Below are 18,950 nucleotides of genomic sequence, written 5' to 3' on the forward strand. Positions count from 1 at the left end.
ACCAGGGGCTTTTATTCTGCCCACTCATCTCCATGACAACAGCCCACCAATTAGTGCTCAGCACAGAGGAAAAGAAGCCCCACCCCCATTTCGTCTAAACTTCATCCAAACTCCATCTCGTCTTCATCCAAGCTTGATGTAGTCTACATCTTCGGGCTGCATGAAACGGTTGGTAGAGCAGTCTTTCTCAATTGGAAGGTTACAGGTTTCGATTCCCTTCTCCACCCTGTCCACGTGCCGAAGTGTCCTCGAGTCACAGGTGTGTGAATGTGATTAACAATGTAAAGCAATTTAAAAGGTCGTTTGATTATTTTGCAGTTTCTGAACAGAATGAATGGGTTTTAGAGATTAGGTTGGATTACTGAATCCATTTCAAAAAGACTATTTGGCTCCCTCTATTGGTGAAAGTGGGGAATTACAAGTATAAATCACTGTGTGCGTGCGTGTAACCCTGGTGCAAAATACAGTGAAATGTTAAAAACGATCCTTTGAAGCTTTGCATATTTTTTTTCTTGGAGTTTGACTTTAGTCGACTGTTTGAAATCCAACCGTGTCCACTTGTAAAAAAGTTCTGAAGAAACCACAGAGGCAGCCGGAGTTGGTCACAGATTTTATTTTGAGTTGTAATCCAGTGACACATGGCACCGATTGTGTGGATGAAACCAGGGAGACGCTACAGCTTCACACCCTTATTTACAGTTTTCAAAAAGGCATTTGTAAAGGATCCTAACAAAGTAGAAACTGGTGTTTGAGGGAATGTTGGCACACAAAAGTCAAAAGACACATGTCTGGATAGTCTGGATAGAAATCAATCCTACCTCTATGTTATTGGTTCTTCCGCAAAGAAATGTCTCAAAAAATGGATTAAACGCTCAAAGACAGCATCATAACATCCACCCTCTTCCAGCGGTGCAGATTAAAAAGCCTTGGTGAGCTTTCGTATCGGCAGTTTATGGCCGTTTGTCTTCCAGGTTGTTTTTCTTTTTGCTGGTCAGAAATAATACTTCAAAAAGTGAGGAATAAAATCACACAGGTGTCCAATCAACACCAAAGTTTTCACATTCCAAATCAAACGGCTGTTTGAACTCTTTAAAAAGCTTTCAATCTCTACAAGTGGACATTGAATGTGAGGTGACGGACCGTGTTTTGTTTAATCAAAAGATTATTCAAATCTTTGAAACATGTGCAGCAGGTCCAGTTTGTCTTGATGTTGGAGCTCACTTGACTCGTGACAGCCTTCAGGTGACCTTGTACTGATTCTATCTGAGCTCAATGAGACCTGAACAACCTCCAAGCTTCTAGGACAAATGTTGAGAGAATCATGATTCGACTGAAGTCTGACCAAAGTAAACAAGCAGCTGTACCAGACCAACACCTCCAGGAACGACTTCAACATCTCAGAAGTTCTGAGAGAAGATCTGCCTCCATTTCCAACAAGTGGAGGAGGTCTTCGTGGTACGGGCACACAGGGCCACCATCAAAACCACTAACAGGGCCACTAACGAGACCAGCAGGGCCAAACCCAGATTTCTTATTGAGTTCAAGCAAATTTTAGCAAGTGCAACTTGTAATATCCCATGTCATCAATTAAAACAAATAAAATATTGTTGAACTCTCCAGCACATTGGAAGCAGAGTTAGACTCTGAAGCCTTCTGGAAGCCTGAACGGATGCCGAGCGGTCACAATGTCGGGAACGTTGAAGGTAATGAATTAAAAAACGGAGCAGAAACACGGGACAAGACGTCAGAAGAGCTTCGTCCTCGTTAATCTGTTTCACTACATCTCCGTTGATGTCAGAATGAAAGAAGTGTAAATATTCATGCTTTAGAAGCAGAAATAATAAAAAGACAGTTTGGTTCTGAGGAATTTACACGTTGGTGACAGGTGCTGAATGAAGCCCCGCCTCCATCAGTCTGGTCTCTAGAACAAACTGTCCCTGTGCTGAGGAAACGTAAACGCTTCAAAGTGAAGGTCTTTGTTTTTAATCTATGTTGTGGCGCCATCTTGTGGTCTCAGTAGGTGCAAAAGTTCCAGATGGGACGATACAGAAAGAAACTTAAAACATTTGAATTGAAAGCTTTTTTCCTGAGCAGTTTATTCCTGTAACCTCACCGAAAGTTAATTTTTCACTTTCACTTCATCAAACAACTGTTGGTGTTTGGGTTGCATTGCATAACATTACGTGACACAACGAAACGTAACCAGCTCGTCTTGTTCCGGTAATTAAACTCACCCAAGTAGTTTTCTTTAACTTTCTTTAGGACCTTCAAATCCCAGTTAAGTCTTTTAGAAAACTAAAGCAAATCAAGCAGTTGGGTAACCAACATCTTTTTTGTCATTTTAACCTAAACGCTAAGTAGTAAAGATATTCAAGAAGTTTGGTTCAGTAAATATAAAATATGTTAATTACTAAACAAATTGACCTTTGACTAAGCCCCGCCCCTGTGATATGTGATTAATGTAAGACTCAACTACTAAGATTAGGTCATTGCCTTACTTCGGAACAGATATTATTGTCCTTATTTCTAATTGAGGCGTCGAGTTTGTGTGTTCTGCCACACAGCTTACAGAAAACACAGAAAACATTTGTCCAGGTTTTGGAAATTAGATTTAAAAAAACAAAAACAAAACACACACCTTTTGTTTATCCTTTCGGGATAACTCGTATCGCTTGACTATTTTTGCATCTTAACGGACTTAAATAGCCCAGAAAACAAAAGAGTAGCGAGCTCTGATGATTCTCTACAGGGGGTGGCAATATTTGTCGGGAGTCCAGGCAGCTGGTAGTTGAATGCTATTGGTTCATGTGCATTTAGGGGCGGGGTTTAGTCAAAGGTCAATTAGAATTTATTTCTTAAACCCGTCTGATACCGTCAGTCAAGCAGCTTAGTTACACAATATAGTTTTTAATGGAAATGATTCCACCAACATGGAGGCATCAACTGGAACTTTGTCTGTTTCAAGAGACGGGGTGTTTTAGGGAGTCAACGGGAGGCTGGCTGACTGACGTGTCACTGTGATGTCGACTCGACGGGTCGCTCGGTGCTTCGTCCAGGTTTTCTGTGCAAACTGCTGCAGTGCATCAGTGATGTGTTTCCGTCTTGTAAAAAGCAGTCAACACGTGCATGGTGTTTGTCTCCAACACAGTTCGATATATAAGAGTTTAGAGGCTGGATATTCACTAAAAATAATGAAAAGAGGCCACAAAATCCAAGCCGCCGATCACGCAGCACAATTAGAATCATCAAGAAGAAACATACGTTTGTATTCGTGTTGAGCTTTAAAAACCTCTAGTCTAAAATGAACAGTGAACAGGAAGCTCGGAATATTTGGAAGTTTGGGTTACAGCGGCCTGAAGCCACTCGGATCCTGCACAAGCTTCAGACTCAGAGGTGAGAAGTGAAACCCTGAGCTCGGTGTGTGGAGGTGATCGGACGGATGAGATGAGGCGTCAGAGTCACTTCCTGTAGTGTGGGTCCTTCTAGTGGACGCCGTTGATGATGTGATTGTGCAGCAGCTCCTGCTCCTGGTTGTGCAGGGTGGGACTGAGCTCGTCGTCCCTCAGCCGGGCGTTCTTCCTGATCTCCTCCAGGGAGAAGTCCTGCAGCAGGCTGCCGTTCTCGAACACAGTGACCAGCAGGTCCTGAAACGGCCACAACTTCACTTTATTCACCTCGAAAAGAAAGAATCCACAGTCCAGACAACAACCAGGAGAGCAGTGTGAGGTCATACTGCTTCTAACCACAAGGAGACGACCCGTGCTCTCTCCATTCCAACCCCTGCGTGTTCAACGCCGTCACTCCTTCCCATCCCATGCTCCTGATGCTGAACACCCTCCCTCCCTTTTGGTAACCTGTAAAGTACTTTGGTGAGCTGAAGTGCTCATTAAACTTTCACTGGACTTGATCAAATAAGGATCTGGACGTGTAATTCAAGCTGGACTGAATGAAACCTTCCTCGAGGGTTTGGGAGATTTCATCCCTGTGAGCTTAGAAATTATGATTTGTGAAACTCTGATCAGTTGAAGAAGCTGTATTTAAGAGAACGCACCTCCTCAGGTTTGCCAGCTCCTCTTTCTACCGTCTCCAGGAGTCCATCAGAGTTCCTCCTCAGAGATAAACGGCCTCTCTTCGAGCCCTTGGACGGGTCGGTCACTGGCTGTTTGTAGACATCCATCTGGTTGAACACAATGTAAACTCATTAATTAAAACATTCATAATAGAAAACATAGTGTTTCACGTGGCTGCTGCTTGTTGTGACAGGCTCATTTATTTTCACTATTTCAGAGAGAGAAACAGACTGAAACAATCTAAAGTCTCAGCAGCTGCTAGAACAACGACATGAAGGTCTGATTCCTCCGTTTGACAGGAAATGGAAACGTACTGATGCGTGTTGCTTCAGTAATGTTCACAAACAATTTGCATTTGGTGGTCGCTGCACCGAGGAACTCAATCAGAGATGCACTGATACTGATACCAACGTAGTTAATGTATAGTGAATCTCGGCTCAATAATGTGTTTCCAGTTCGAGAGCTTTAACTGACGGCAGCTGTGATCTACCACCTCAATGTGTAGATGTCTTCACCCATCGGACATGAATGTTTTCTGAACGGGTGTCCTCTCACCCCCTTGCCGTTGCTCTCCACATAGCTGCACTTGAAGGCGCAGCTGAGTGTGTCTCTGTTGAGTTTCTGCAGCAGGGCGCTGCCGCAGCCGAAGAAGACGTTCTCCGCGCTCCAGCCTTCGTCGCTCAGCTTCTGCAGGATCTGCACACGAAACATGTCTGATGTTAGGAGGACAGAACGACTTCAAAAATCAACCTCGCAGCTTTACTGTGGTTCGAAAATCTCCTACCTCGTCAATAGAGTTCAGGTCGATCCCGTCGCCCTGGATGATTCTCAGGTAGGAAGGCAGCACCTTGTATCCCAAAGAGTTCAGAGAAGAACCGAAACACTCCTCCAGGATCTTCAGAACCTGCAGGGGCACATTTGAAAGGAAATTCTAACCATTTCTTATTGAAGTGAAGCGCTTTCAATCATTTCCAGCCTCAGTGAAACTACGTCTCCCTCCTGCTCTCACGCCGTAGACAATGAAGTTCAGGAATGAATCTAAAATATAGTAAAGACACATTTCCACAGACGTTCCATCAAATTATTTACAAAAGTAACTTAACACAGCTTAAACTTTAACTTCTACAATACAGCATGGGTAAATATGACCATATTGTATACAATGTTGCAATAATGAAATGGAAAATCTACAATTATTACCAAGTTATTATTGGATTTTACTGTTTGAGACATTAAGTTATACTTTTAACTATTTGAGTTCCTTTAGATGGTTTTGAACTGTTTTAGTACTTTATGACCTTTGACATGGGAGTATTTTAATAAACCTTTGTTATTTAAGGAGTCACCTCAAAGTGTATCTGTGTCTACACAACAATTAGTATTGATTACATTTCATAAACCAATTAAAACTAGTTTTATCATATATGGTGAAATGATGGGTTATTCCTCCCTCCCTTTCTGACCGTGGAATTGGAAATTGATGCTCTGAAGCCGAACCAGTTTCTGTATTCCTACCCAACTCAAACCAGGGTCTTTATGGTTCAGGTTCTCCTGTTCTTCTCTATCCTCTCACCCTAAGTGGAATAGCAGAAAGCCGCCACCTCTGGTTCTGAACAGGTTTCTTTCTTTTCCACAGTCGCTCTGCTTGCTCATGTTGATTTGTTGAGATTCTCTCTATAAAAATCACCTAGAAATGACTGCGTTGTATTTGGTGCTATATAAATAAAGTTCAATTGAAGTTTTACAATGAAACAAGAGCTGAAACTTAGATTTTGTTTTCAATATATAAAGACAAAGGGTTTATTAAGTTGTGTTTTGTTTGTACTTATTGTATTGGGATTTCTGTAAAGATATACATTTGATGATGAATGTGTAGTTATTTACTTATTTACAAATTTAAATAAAAAGCAAATGGCCACTTCAGTTCCTGGTTTCTTGTCTTTTTCTTGACGCATTGAGCAAGTGTTGGATGTAACAGGGAGGCTCTCAGCCGCCTCCCCCTCTGGTTCTGGACTGACCTCGATCAGCGTCTCTGCTGGATCTCCGGAGTCGGGCCGGATCACCAGGAAGGAGTCCTGGCTGCGCTCCATCACTCGCTCCTTCAGCTTGTCTCCCCAAATGTGCTTACAGGCGTTGAAGATGTCGTAGCTGTCGCTGACCACCGACACCGGGCCCGAGGAGAACTGTTCCAGGACCCGTTCGAAGGCCTCCTTCTCTCGGCTCCGGCCCCAGGAGATGATGGTGCTGCAGGACCGGACAAAACGCAATAACAGTTCATGTGTAAAGGAGGCCTGAAGCTTAAAGGAAGGCCTCGGGTTGACCTGAGAAACGCTACATTTCCAGTAAAATGATGCAAGTAAACAACACGATTTACATCCACACCTGAAATTCAAAGATTCATTAGATTCTCTTGAGAAAAGATGCATCACACCTCACTTTGACAAGAATCAAAGATGGAAACCATTTAAAAGAATCCAACAGCCTGGACCAATGAAAGCAACCTGTGTTCAGGCTTTGGTTTCAGGTCCAGAGGTGGACGACATAAAGTAAAGTTTAGAACTTATATATGCGATATCTGCACGGGCAGTTGGTGAATGCTACTGCAGCAGCATTGGCTCAACAGCCATCATGCGAGTGTGCAAAATGCTGAACTCAAGCCGACGACAGCCTGGAGAGAAACTCTGTCACAGACCAGAGTTCACATCTTTCAGCACATTTGGAGAGCAAAACAAGATTTCTGCTTTATTACTGTAGAAAACAATCTGCTAATTGAGACTTTATTTAAAATGGATTCATGTACAAAGCTAACTTTTACATATTTTTAATTTCAACTTGTAAAATGATACTAAATTAGGTTTAGAATTTTTTTTTACTATATGTAAAAAACTAAAGAACAATGGACATGTACTTTGAGGAGAGCTTGTGTGAGGCGATCCGCCAGTATCCCCGTCTGTACAATCCCAATTAAAAAGAATATAAAGATAGCCAGACGGCTCAGAACTCCACCATGAAATATCAAAAACTTGCAGGAGGTGAGGAGAATGCCTGCCGCCAGGAGTGGAAGGATTTTCGGGATCGTCACATTATGACGTAAACCCTGAATAGTGGTATGAATGGAACCGTGTGCAAGTCTAAGGCGGTCTGCCGACGTGCAAAGCAGAAAGTATGGAAGGGTCTTTAGCGTCTACTAGCATTTCTTTCCGTAAGCCTTTACTGTCGTGGTCTTTCATTTTCCAACAAAACACACTCCATGTAACGTAACAAAGAGGTCCCAGCAGCACACATCATCTCCACAATTATCTGGCGGTGTCAGAATTTTATTGCAGGTTGTCTTCGGTCAAAGACCATGACAGCATCCGCCCTTGAACTGGTGTCACGGTGCAGCATAGGACCACTGATTTAGAGCAAAGACCAAAGATTTCACCACGACTGCCATCGCTCGTCTGCAGAAAATCACAGCTTGATGTGGCCTTTGGGTGTTGAGCTGTGATGATGTAGGGAAATGGTAAAGAATCTTTGGTTATTTGTTGAGTTTTCTGATGGCTGCTTGGAGACTATTGTCTCGTCTTTCAGGAAAGAGGACTGAGAGATGACCCTCCGTTCAGACTGCCACAGCTGACCACGGGCCAGCTTCAAGGGAAACAAACCTCGAGAAGGGGAGTTACCTGTGTTCGGCTGCAGGAATGGAGAAGCCAGCCATCGGACACGCATAATATCGCTGAGCCATGAGGAGTCCGGCCACCGTGTCAGTGCTGCAGAAGTTGACCAGGTGAGCTGCTCCGCCCAGCGCTGCAGACTGAAGGTCACACAGGCCAGTCAGTACAGACGCATCCAGATTCAGGCTAATAACTGGATAACTTATCATTTCCTTTCCCTCTAATCTAACATTTGTGCCTGTAAGCTGAGATATGAGCACTCGTTGATAACAGCTGCATGATTCAGCCATATGAGCAACGGAACACACATTATCATTCTTTCCTGAACATCACGTCTGAAATAACCAACCCCGGTGAAGTCCGACTAAGATGGAGGCGTTCTCAGTTGCTGTAATGTTTCAGGTATCTGTACATTACTCTATATTCCTTCAGCTCTCACATCTGAATACAAATATTGATGAATAAAATAGTAGTTTATGCTTTCAAAGTATTCAACATTTCAACTTCCACATTATGCTGATCACATTTTTAGAATGAAAGGCTTCCAAATTTAATTTGTAAATTGTATTAATAGTGGATCGTATGCAGTCCAGCCAAGTTAATGGAAATTGAAATGTGCTAAAATATTAAAGAATTTCATAAGATCAGTCATACTAAATTATAAAACAAATAAGTGTGTCATCTTGTAGAACTAAAGTTAGCAGGGAGAGCAACGCTTCTTCCAATTTGGACTGGCGTTTATTTATTTTTTAACTGTACACACCTCATAAAAGCTAAATCTTCACGACTTGACAGAGTTACCCGCAGCACACGTCTCTGACCTCCTGTGAGGAGACTCCTCTGTAGCCGAAGTCGTGCAGCTTCAGGTCCAGCCCTTCCACACTGCCAGAGGTCGCCTTCAGGTGCTTGGCCAGGATCTTCTTAAACTCCCTGGATATGGTGGCGACCGTGATGGGATACCACATCTGGACCAGCATGGTCTACAGCAGGGCGGAGGAGAGGGGAGAAACAAACGTCACCACAGGAATGTTTGGTCTCCCGTAGACGACAAAAGGTCTCCCAGAGTTTGTGGGTGTGAGATGAGGATCAATTTTTACAGCAGCTGTGGTGACGGGGGAGGACAGAAGACGAGAAGCAAATCCTACTGAGGACAGCAGAAGTTCAGGTCGGGTGGTCTTTTCATCTCCCAGCATCCAGACAGTGTGACCCAGCAGAGGACTGCAGCGTTATGACCAAAAGAGCCATTTTTAGGATTTCCATCAAATTTACTGCAAAATGCGCTGAACCTTCAAAATGAGGCCGTCAAAGCTTCGTTAAAGTTTCATACATACGGTAGTTTGAGACATTTAAAAAAAAAAAAAAACAACGATCTTACGTTGCGTGAATTAAGTTTCCATCAACATTTAGGATGGTAAACATTTCATTCCACTTTCAGCTGTTTTTGTACCTGATTTTAGCCCTTTCAACCTTTTTCTCCAGCATTGTTGAGACAATTTTATCATTTGAGAATAGGAATACTTTATTAATCCCAGAGGGAAATTTCTTTGACCGTTGCTTCACAGAGAATAGAAAGAAAATTAAATATCAAATAAGACTGAATAGAAATTAAATAAGTAATTTTAAAACACAAGCACAAAGCATATCAGTGATTAATATAAGCACAGAAAGGATGAAATCTACGAAAACACCTTAAAAAAATGTAAAGGTATGAGTGGTTTGCCATCCATGAAATCTTTGTTGTGTAAATAAAATAAAAATAAGATGAAATGTTCATTTAGGTATATTTTAGTAAAAGCTTCATGGAGCCACTACAAAGGGGCCAAAGAGCATCTTCAGCATCATTTTTATTTTACTCTACAGTTTTACACAGCTTTAAGTGAGATCCATTTAGTTTCTGTCTACACTGCTACAAACGTGACTTTAATGATAGGTCTAAAGTTGAACTTTTCTATATCTTTAAGGTTGTTTTCATTTGATGTTCAGAGAGAAACTAACTTAGAGGTACTTTCTATAAATGAAGTGACTCCTGAGGCATGTTTGCACAGGGGGAGAGAGATTATTGCTTCATTTTATTGGGAAACACACAAAGTCTGTTTACAGTATCAATATGGGAATTATGAAATGTTTGCTTAGATAGTTTTTTTTTTTTTTTAAACATTCTTTTTTTTTTTACATTACAAATACCTTTTTTTGCATAAAATTAGTGTAAAGTCCAACTGCGGACTGGTTTCTTTAGGTGATGAACTGTGTGAGAAATCTTTTTAGAGCTGATCACAATACCACACAGTGGAGCAGTGGTTTGAGCTCTCGTGTTCTCTTAGTGTGAAGTTCATACACACTACGGTAATATTCAGATTTGTAATAATCTGGTTTTACTTTGCCTATGGACTGGATTTATTGTTTCTTAGGAATTTATTTGGTGTGATATGTACGCGGCAGTGATGTTATTTATTGGATGGGATCACAAGAGGAATCAGGACAGACACTGAGATCGTGAACTTTAGTTCATGTTTCATTTATGAAACAGCAGCTGTCAGTCCTGAGTGCATATTTATTCATATAGTGAGAACAAATCCACCAGCCGCATTCCAAAAATAAGTTAGGACACGTAAACTCAACGCAATACTGTGCAAATTTCATTCACCAGACAAGTTACCATTTCGTGGGAAACAAAACAATGGCAGCAACATGTCTTTAGAAGGTTATGAGCAGATCACGATGATCACTGTGTAGCACCTATTCCGATTTCTTACAAATTAGGTCTGCAGATTTCAGTGCAGCCAAACCCTGATTGGAACTCACCAACTCAGAGAAGCTCAAAGGGAGTTTGTTGCTCTGGAATCTGGAAAGTTTTGTTGACAATTGTCAATAGAATTTTGTTGTGAAGCGCTGATCTGGATATTTCACTCTTTCAGAATTTCCCATTAACAAGCTGAATCCTGACGTTACCTCGATGTAGTTGGGGAGCCAGTAGAAGTTGGGGTCTGTGTTTTCGACAGTGAAGAGCACGTTGCCTCTGGGTATGATCCGGCCCTCAGGGATGGCCTTGATCCGGATGGGGAGGCGTCCATCGTGTTTCTGACCCAACGACAAGCACATTTCTTCAGCTTCAGAGTCTGTGAACGTTCCGGAGGAAGACGACCTCGGCACCCACCTCCAGAACTTTCCTCCAGCCCTCCTCGTCAAACACGGCTTGTTTGAAGTGCATCTGGTAGAAGAGCTTGGCTTCCTGGATCTTCTCCTCTGTGACCACCTGGCCTGAAAAAAAAAAAAACACAAAGGACAGCCATCAAATCCAGCACCCGATCTGGATACCAGATGTAGCGCTAAACAAGCACAATTTTGCCAGATGGAGTTTATATTACTGTAAATCATGAATGAAATCAAATCTTTGAAATTGATTCCCCTCATTTGCCATTTTATCTGTATAATTGGTTAATCCCCTGGATGCTGAATTAAACTTCCAGTAGCTCCAGACATTTGACCTGATCTTGCTGATGATTGTGGACAGACGCGGCGTCCAGATGTCAGTCAAAGTTTTAGAGAAGAAGCAGTTTGAAGCCCGCTGTGTGCGTTAGTGAGCATTAAGACAGGAAGCGCACCGTGTTTGGGAGGTTGGAGACAGTTACAGCCACTGATCTTTCATCTCTGATCTCAGCGTAATTATCAACATTTTACTTGCTTTCAACAGAAAACAAGATGTGTGGAAATACGTTCATAGTTTGACTCTCCAATCCAATATGGCCGCACTCTTCAGATATTCCTGAATGCATTTTATTTGGATCATTGTGAATACATTTCCAGATTACATACACGTTCATCTCAAACTACTTTCAAGACGCTGTTTTTGAAATCTCAAAGCCACATTTGAAAATCTTCCCAGAGACACTCCTGAGTGGTTAAAGGTATAAATGAGAAGAGGAGCTGAGTTGAACGTTTTCTGCTGGTTGATCAGGTCGTCTGGTGGACTCTGCTGGAAGACGGCAGCCAGAATACACTGCCAATGCTCAAACTGTACTAAACAATGAAAGCGGCTGGGCTGGTGACCTGAGAAGCCTGTAACCTGCAGAAAGAGGGGATGAACATTTACATGATGGGAAGAGAAAATACCTGTGAGGTACTTCTTCAGGAGATATTGTAGACCAAAGAACACCACTTCATTGAACTGGGAGCCTTTCTTGCGTCTGCACTCAAAGTAGGAGTAGATTTTGCTGACATTTGGAGGATATTGTTTGTAGTGTGTGATCTGAAAGACAAAATAAGACAGTTGACAAATGAATTATGGATTGTAAACAATATACAGGGAACACAGCTGAAGAGTGAGTTCACCAGTCTTTCTCTCAACAAGCCTATTGATACTGTAGAATAAAAATGTTTTAATCAGGAGCGATCATACTGATCGTATGCACGATCTGCAATATGAAGTGAATGAATTCAGAACCACTTTTCTTCCAACGGAACTGCAATATAGAGAAAAGTACAGCAGCTTTTTTTTTTTTTTTTTTTACAAATATCAATTCAAAGAATGAGAAAAAAAAAAAAAAGGAATTTGTTTCATTCATTATAAAAAACCAAGTTAATTCAGAGTCCACAACCTCGACTGTAATGACACATTGGTCTATGTTCAGGGTCGGCTGTCGCCTTCACACTGAAACTGACCCACTGAGTCGATATGAGCAGGTCTGGGTCTGTTTGCACTCTGCTTTATGGGTGTGGATCGAGTCTGTGACCTCTGACCTCTTTATCGCTGGTATTGTAAGTAGAAGCTGGAGCGCTTTCACTTTCTACTTTCACATGTTCCTGCAGCGTTGACACATTAGCCACGGCATTGCCGACGTTGCTGTGTGGGGTTGCTATGTGGATGTTTTCAACCTGTTGCAAAATGCGCTCAGTTTACGACTCGACTTGGATCGCAGCCACCGATCTATTAAAAAAAAAGAAGAAAAAAACCACTAAAGATCTGCCCTGAGCCAAGAAAAGCTGATCCAAACTACTCTCATTATTTGTCAGTCAACCAATGAAAAAAAAATGCTTTTGAACTATTTTTGAACTCCAGTACATTCAACACAAAATGATATATTGGAATAATCCAAGCTGGTGATTTGGCCTCATTAGGGACATTTTAACTGACGTAACAGTTGATCTAATGTTCTCCTTCTGCACAGGTGCCAAGGTTCAAGCTGAGAACTAAAAGATCAGCGAGTTCAACGTGATTTTTGTATGTAAACACGCAACGACAACGGCAATTTAAAACACAAGTCTCTCTTTGTGCTTCGGCAGCTCTAACCAAATAATCAGCAGCTCACTGGAAGGAACGACTCTTAAAACCTACGAGCCTCTTTCCTTCCTGTTCGAGCTCCAAACAGAACCAACCAGGATTTAAGTTAACGGGCTTGAAGATCTCTGGTATGGAAACTGTCCAAGTGTTTTCAGAGGAGCAGCCAACGTTTCACAAAGGTCGACATGGGAAACAGGATAAAGATGTCAAAGGTATTACTAATGTGAAGTTTCCATAATTCTCTGCCCGTAAATGAAATGGAGTGCTGCTGCAAGGCATCGGATCATATTTTAACAATATATTTACTCCATAAACTCCAGAGAATAGTATTCAGATCAGCATAACTCAAATCAACTGATATTGCGCAACAAATGAAACGGAGGATGGTCTTTTAATTGGCTGATAAAATGCTCAAGGGACAACACACCTGTAAAGAAAAGATTAGACACGAGCTCTTTGGACCTTGAACAGAAAACTGATTGGGAATGAAAAGCAAAACTGGGCATGCGCAAACGGTTCATTGTTGACACGCCAACCTTATGGCGTGTTCTATAAACTAATAAAACCACGTCCGACTCTTTTTTCCAATGCTGTTGATTTCCGAGGTCATGAAAGGTTTTTCTTTTTTAAGATTACTGGAAGATATTCATCACAGGGTTTGATGTCAAGCAGATTGATGTAAACAACAGTAGAACTGGGGTGTATTAAACCTTTAATCTCGAGACGATGGGACAATGAAAAAAAAAGACAAACAAAAAAAAGTATAAATAAAGTTCTATAAATTTCGTACAAACAAATTATTAAGTCAGAATTTAATTGATTATGTCCATAGAAAAACTGTAGATTCAATTCAAAATGGTGTATTTTTTTTAAAAAAGATACTGGGCTCATACTTTTACTTCATTCTGCATTCAAAGATGCAACAAATAATTCCACTTTCTGCTTTCTTTGAGTCCATAACTTTTATTGATGTCAAGTTCATGTTTTCCTTTTAATTTCCGTCATGAATCAGAGCTTGTTGGGATTGGACTGAGGGCTTTTGTTTGGTTCTTTTTACGTTGAGGTGACTTCAGTAAATGAAGTCACCTCAAGTAATTTGAAAGTGTGAACACAACACCGGTACGTCCCACCAGCAGAACGAGGATGTAGGAAGCAGCGTGTACACACACACACACACACACACACACACACACACACACACACACACACACACACACACACACACACACACACACACACACACACACACACACACACACACACACACACACACACACACACACACACACACACACACACACACACACACACACACACACACACACACACACACACACACACACACACACACACACACACACACACACACACACACACACACTTCCGCCCAGAGAGTATTAAGAAAATGGCTCTGTTGAGTAAACGTCGGGGGTTGTACAGTATTACGGGACGCACGGGGCGAGTTGAGCAGTGAAGGCTAAAGCTCGCAGTGTTCCATACAGGACACATTGAAATCCTCACTTGCGTAACATACGTGATGATTAGCCACAGGAAAACAAAAGAGCCAGTCTCATGTGGGCCGGTGCTGAAGGTGACGTTGGACTCGGGCTTTTTATTACTGTGGAAATCCAATTATGCAAGCTTGGATAATGAAATTTGAGGTTGTACAACGTATACACAAGTCACATGTAACGAGAAGGTGAAAGTTATACTGCAGGTGAAGCCGGGTGTACCGGCCCTGAAGGAAGTGTGAAAATGTGGAGGAAAGTTATCAAACATATCAGATCGCAGAGTAAATACGTCTGAATGTGACAAAAAAATACATTATTGACCCTTACAGGCAAGGACATATTGGAGGGGAGCAGTCACAACCTCCGTATGAGGTTTGAACACAGATAAAACAGCAGGACAGCAACAGGCTGAGCTGATGTTTAAAACAAACAGTTATAAACAACAGATCTTTTTCACAAGTTGTAAATTACATCATATATTGATTTATTACCAAAACTCCTCCTAGTACTTTGAGAGATCTGGAAGATATCCGATATTAAGAACTAAATGGATATTGTGAGTGTGTGTGTGTGAGAGAGAGAGAGACACTCCTTGTCACACACCTTTACCACACAAATATCACAAATGAAGGTATTTGAGGATTGTCATCTGGTTTAATTGGCCATATTTAATTTCCCGCGTCAATTGCATTGTGCAGTTAGAGAGCTATTAAGTATCAGTTATTAGAAACCAGAATAGAACAGCTCCGTCACGTAGCAGCTTTTCTCTCATGTTGAGTGTATCTGCCGTATCCGCCCTGGACCAGAATCAAGCCAGGATCCTAGGCCAGTCTTCAGGGGCCATCAGAACACCCACTGGTCATCTGGCAGACCTTTGCCATTTAAACGTATCCCAAACCTTTGAAGTGACTTTTGACATTTAACTGCGAGTGGGGCGTGTGCTGCTTCATATGCCAGCAGCATGTGCTCAGCAGGCCAAAGACTCATGTCAGACTTAAATGACTATGAGAAGTGAAACTGAAAGCTACACAGTCAGTGAAGGGTTAGACTTACTCACACGCACTGCTCTTCACAGAAAATGGGTGTGAACGGAGTCCAGTCTGTTCAAGCCTGGAGCCACTTTTCAAGACCAGTGGTCTGACTGCATTCAACAAATTGATCTGAATAATTAGCAGTGTTGTAGTTAATCACATCTCAGTTTTTGGTTTTGTACACTGATGGAAGCTGGCAAAGACAAATGTTAAGTCAGGGAGTTATGGGAAAACTAAACCGAAACTAAGGCCCAGTTTACACAACAACAAATACGAGTGTATCTGCATAACTTTATTCACTTTTGTGCAGTCCGTTAACACAACAACGGTGTGCGGAGCCATTGTAGCCACAAAGTTTTTATACCGGCTCCCAAGGTGGAAAGATTCTTTCAAGACCGTGATTCTCCCGTGCAGAGACTGCTGGGGGCTGCGGAGCGCTCTTACTGCGCAGATCTCCCCCTCGCTTCCTGTTAAAAATAGTTCCTTCTTCTCATCTGCCTGTAAACAAACATGACAGACCCACAGTGGTATGACTCGCGGTCCGTATTCCAGTATTATAGTTCATATTAGTAGCTTTATAGTCAAGACTCATCCCTGATAGAATTCGATTCGTCATCTGTCCATACGGATGTCAGGTTCTCTCGGTGTTGTTCACTTTTATAGCGTATTGTTCTCCACACACAAGTTTGTGTGGTTTCATTACAATAACAAGCAACAGCACCCTCCCGTGGCCCGGCATACTAACTACATCGTTGGCATGCGTGCCTGCTGTTGCAGCAGAAACGCACCCTCTTTTTTTAACGGATTAGGTGTTGTCACGGGAAACGTCGTATAAACGGGCCCCCAGTTTGAGGTCATCGGGTTACAACTGTGTGAACCAGCAGAGCCGGTTTGTGCCAAGCAACGTGTGGATCCCCTAAAAATGGGAAACAAAGTTGAAGTTGGCCAGTAGGAGTGTGTGTATCTATATTTCTTCACCGTTTTGTTCCCTCAGCCCCAACAGAAACACTAACAGTACTGATAGGCTCAAACGTTCCCACTTGGTAAATATATTGGCAATCGTCCATTGATGATTGGAAAATGTTCACATATTGCATAACTTTAATATTTACTTAGAACATGACTCGGCTGCTACGACAGTAAAGGACTTACAGTGCACACTGCCTATTCTGGCATGATTAGTCCACACTGTACAGCTTACAGACCCCTGCCAAAGCGCAGTCATGTGACGGCTCCGTTTCTGCCCGCTATGCCGCGGTTTGAGCTCCTTGATGATCACATGATGATCCGGAGGTCAAGCACTCTTCACTCTTCACATGTGGAAAAGGAAGCCGTAACTAAATAATGATATAGTAAATCATGAAATAGTGATAACCTTTAAGACAGACGGAAAACAGTAACTACAGTAATATTGTTGTTCCACCATTTTTAGGATGTGAATTGTGGATAGTTTGGTATCATCTACATTTAACTGTGAGTGTGTGTGTCATTCAAAAAAAAGAAAAAAGAAAACCCAACATTTTCAAGATAGCTGATAGATCGCTGGTATATCAGCCAATCAGAGGCCGAGGAGGGTCGTGACGTAGCTGTAGTAAGATTGGTCCAGACATGTCCATGTCCACACACACGGTACACACTCAGTGTGGCACACATACTAATTCAGTTTTTTGATCACACACACTTTATTGTCTTATTGAAGATACTTTTATATGTGTCCTGTTGTAGGTGAAACTTGCGGGTGAAGGGGGAATAGAAGTGTATAGACATGTTACACACACACGCGCACACACACGCGCACTCACTCACTCACACACACACACACACACACACACTTGATTCAATGTCAATGACTAAATGCCTTTCTATGACCCCGACCTTGTATAACCCCCAGCTCTGTCTCTCTCTCACACACACACACACACACACACACACACACACACACACACACACACACACACACACACACACACACACACACACACACACACACACACACACACACACACACACACACACACACACACACACACACACACACACACACACACACACACACACACACACACAAACGCGCGCGCGCACACAAACAGAGCTGCGTTACTTTCGGTTTCCGTTACAGCCGCTGCGTGCAGCACCGAGCGGTGAAACGAAAGAGAGACAGAGAAGAAGGAAAAGAGCCACAAAGAGAAACATGACGGCGTCCTTTTTCTCACCTTGTAGGAGTCCGTCGCGAGCAGAAAATTAAAGTCGTGCGCTGCCATTGTTGTTGTTGTTGTTGATGGTGAATGAATGGACGTGAAAGGCCGCTTGGTCTCCGGCACACCCAGGAGCTCAGGCCGAGAAACGACAGTCACCGTCCCCTTGTCGAGCTGCAGCAGCCCGGGATCACAACAGTGAAGCAACTGCCCCGGCTCGAGGCATTTTGTAGGCTAGGGGGGTTGTTGTAAAGGGGCGGGCTTCAATACGCAATACATGGCCACGAGCACGTCCTGTCATCATAGACTTATAGCAATAGACTCATGAACATACAGCAGTAGAGTCATCGACTCGTACACGGAGCAGTACACTCAGAAATGTATGACAGTACACTCGTAGATTATACTAGGAGTAGATCCATACAGTTACTAGAAGTACAGACATTTGTCAGGAGACATATAGTAGAATATTAGTGTAGAGTACAAAAGATTAGTGAGGAAATCACTCTAATTTTAGCTATTTAAAACAGTACTGTGCCAGTTTTGCAAGCCAAAGTAATTGTAAACATTTTGTCAATCATTCTGTTCTTGATCATCTCAGATGTATTTTAACATGAAAAACAGTTATTGGATTTTTTCACAACATCTTCATGACATTACAGCTACAATATCTCAAATCTTTATGTGCTCATTCATTAACAACCAGACAAAGAGCTATGAGGATATTTGATTGATCCATCCAACCAACCAATCCCAATATTTTTTGTCTGAACCAAAGTGGAACCGAACGATGGACGGCAGAGCAAATAGATAGATAGCGTAATGAACAGGGTTGGGAAGGTTACTTGAAGACTGGAATCCGTTACAATTACAAGTTACCTGTCAAAACAAGGAATCAGTAACTTACTCCAAGTACTAAAATAAAAAAGTAACGTACCAGAGTACTTTGTTACTTTTGGATTACTTCACCAGCAAACATAAAAAATAAAGACAAGAAAGAATAGAATGTGCCATCTGCTCAGTGTATTGACACATCTTATACACAGCATACACAAATTGCACTTAACACAAGTTTTGAACATTAACACTCAGTAACACATCATGTGTCTAACCAATTTTTTTTTAAAGAATCAAAACCACAACACAAATAAAGTTTTCAATTATTCAAGTGTTAGTCCTCAAAACAATTTCTATTCAAGAAAATGTGCT

General features: G+C 42.0%; 1 protein-coding gene across 2 annotated transcripts; it reads right to left on the reverse strand.

Annotated features, from left to right (window-relative positions):
• Positions 1–600: 600 nt before the first annotated feature.
• On the reverse strand, positions 601–17,971 carry nampt2 (nicotinamide phosphoribosyltransferase 2). Of its 2 annotated transcripts, XR_013935266.1 has the most exons (12): positions 17,760–17,971; positions 11,837–11,972; positions 10,881–10,984; positions 10,676–10,804; positions 8,548–8,706; positions 7,736–7,866; positions 6,089–6,314; positions 4,855–4,974; positions 4,626–4,766; positions 4,052–4,177; positions 2,862–3,644; positions 601–2,443 (listed from the first exon to the last, which is right to left on the reverse strand). XR_013935266.1 is itself a non-coding variant. In XM_080461008.1 (11 exons), the coding sequence occupies exons 1-11, from the start codon at positions 17,805–17,807 to the stop codon at positions 3,483–3,485; spliced, it is 1,482 nt and encodes a 493-aa protein (XP_080317134.1). In that variant the 5' UTR covers positions 17,808–17,971; the 3' UTR covers positions 601–3,482. The 2 variants fall into 2 exon arrangements, 1 of the variants encoding a protein (XP_080317134.1); XM_080461008.1 differs by having other exon boundaries at positions 601–3,644.
• Positions 17,972–18,950: the final 979 nt, after the last annotated feature.

Source organism: Lipophrys pholis (assembly GCF_963383615.2).
Source record: "Lipophrys pholis genome assembly, chromosome: 4".
Lineage (NCBI taxonomy): Eukaryota > Metazoa > Chordata > Actinopteri > Blenniiformes > Blenniidae > Lipophrys > Lipophrys pholis.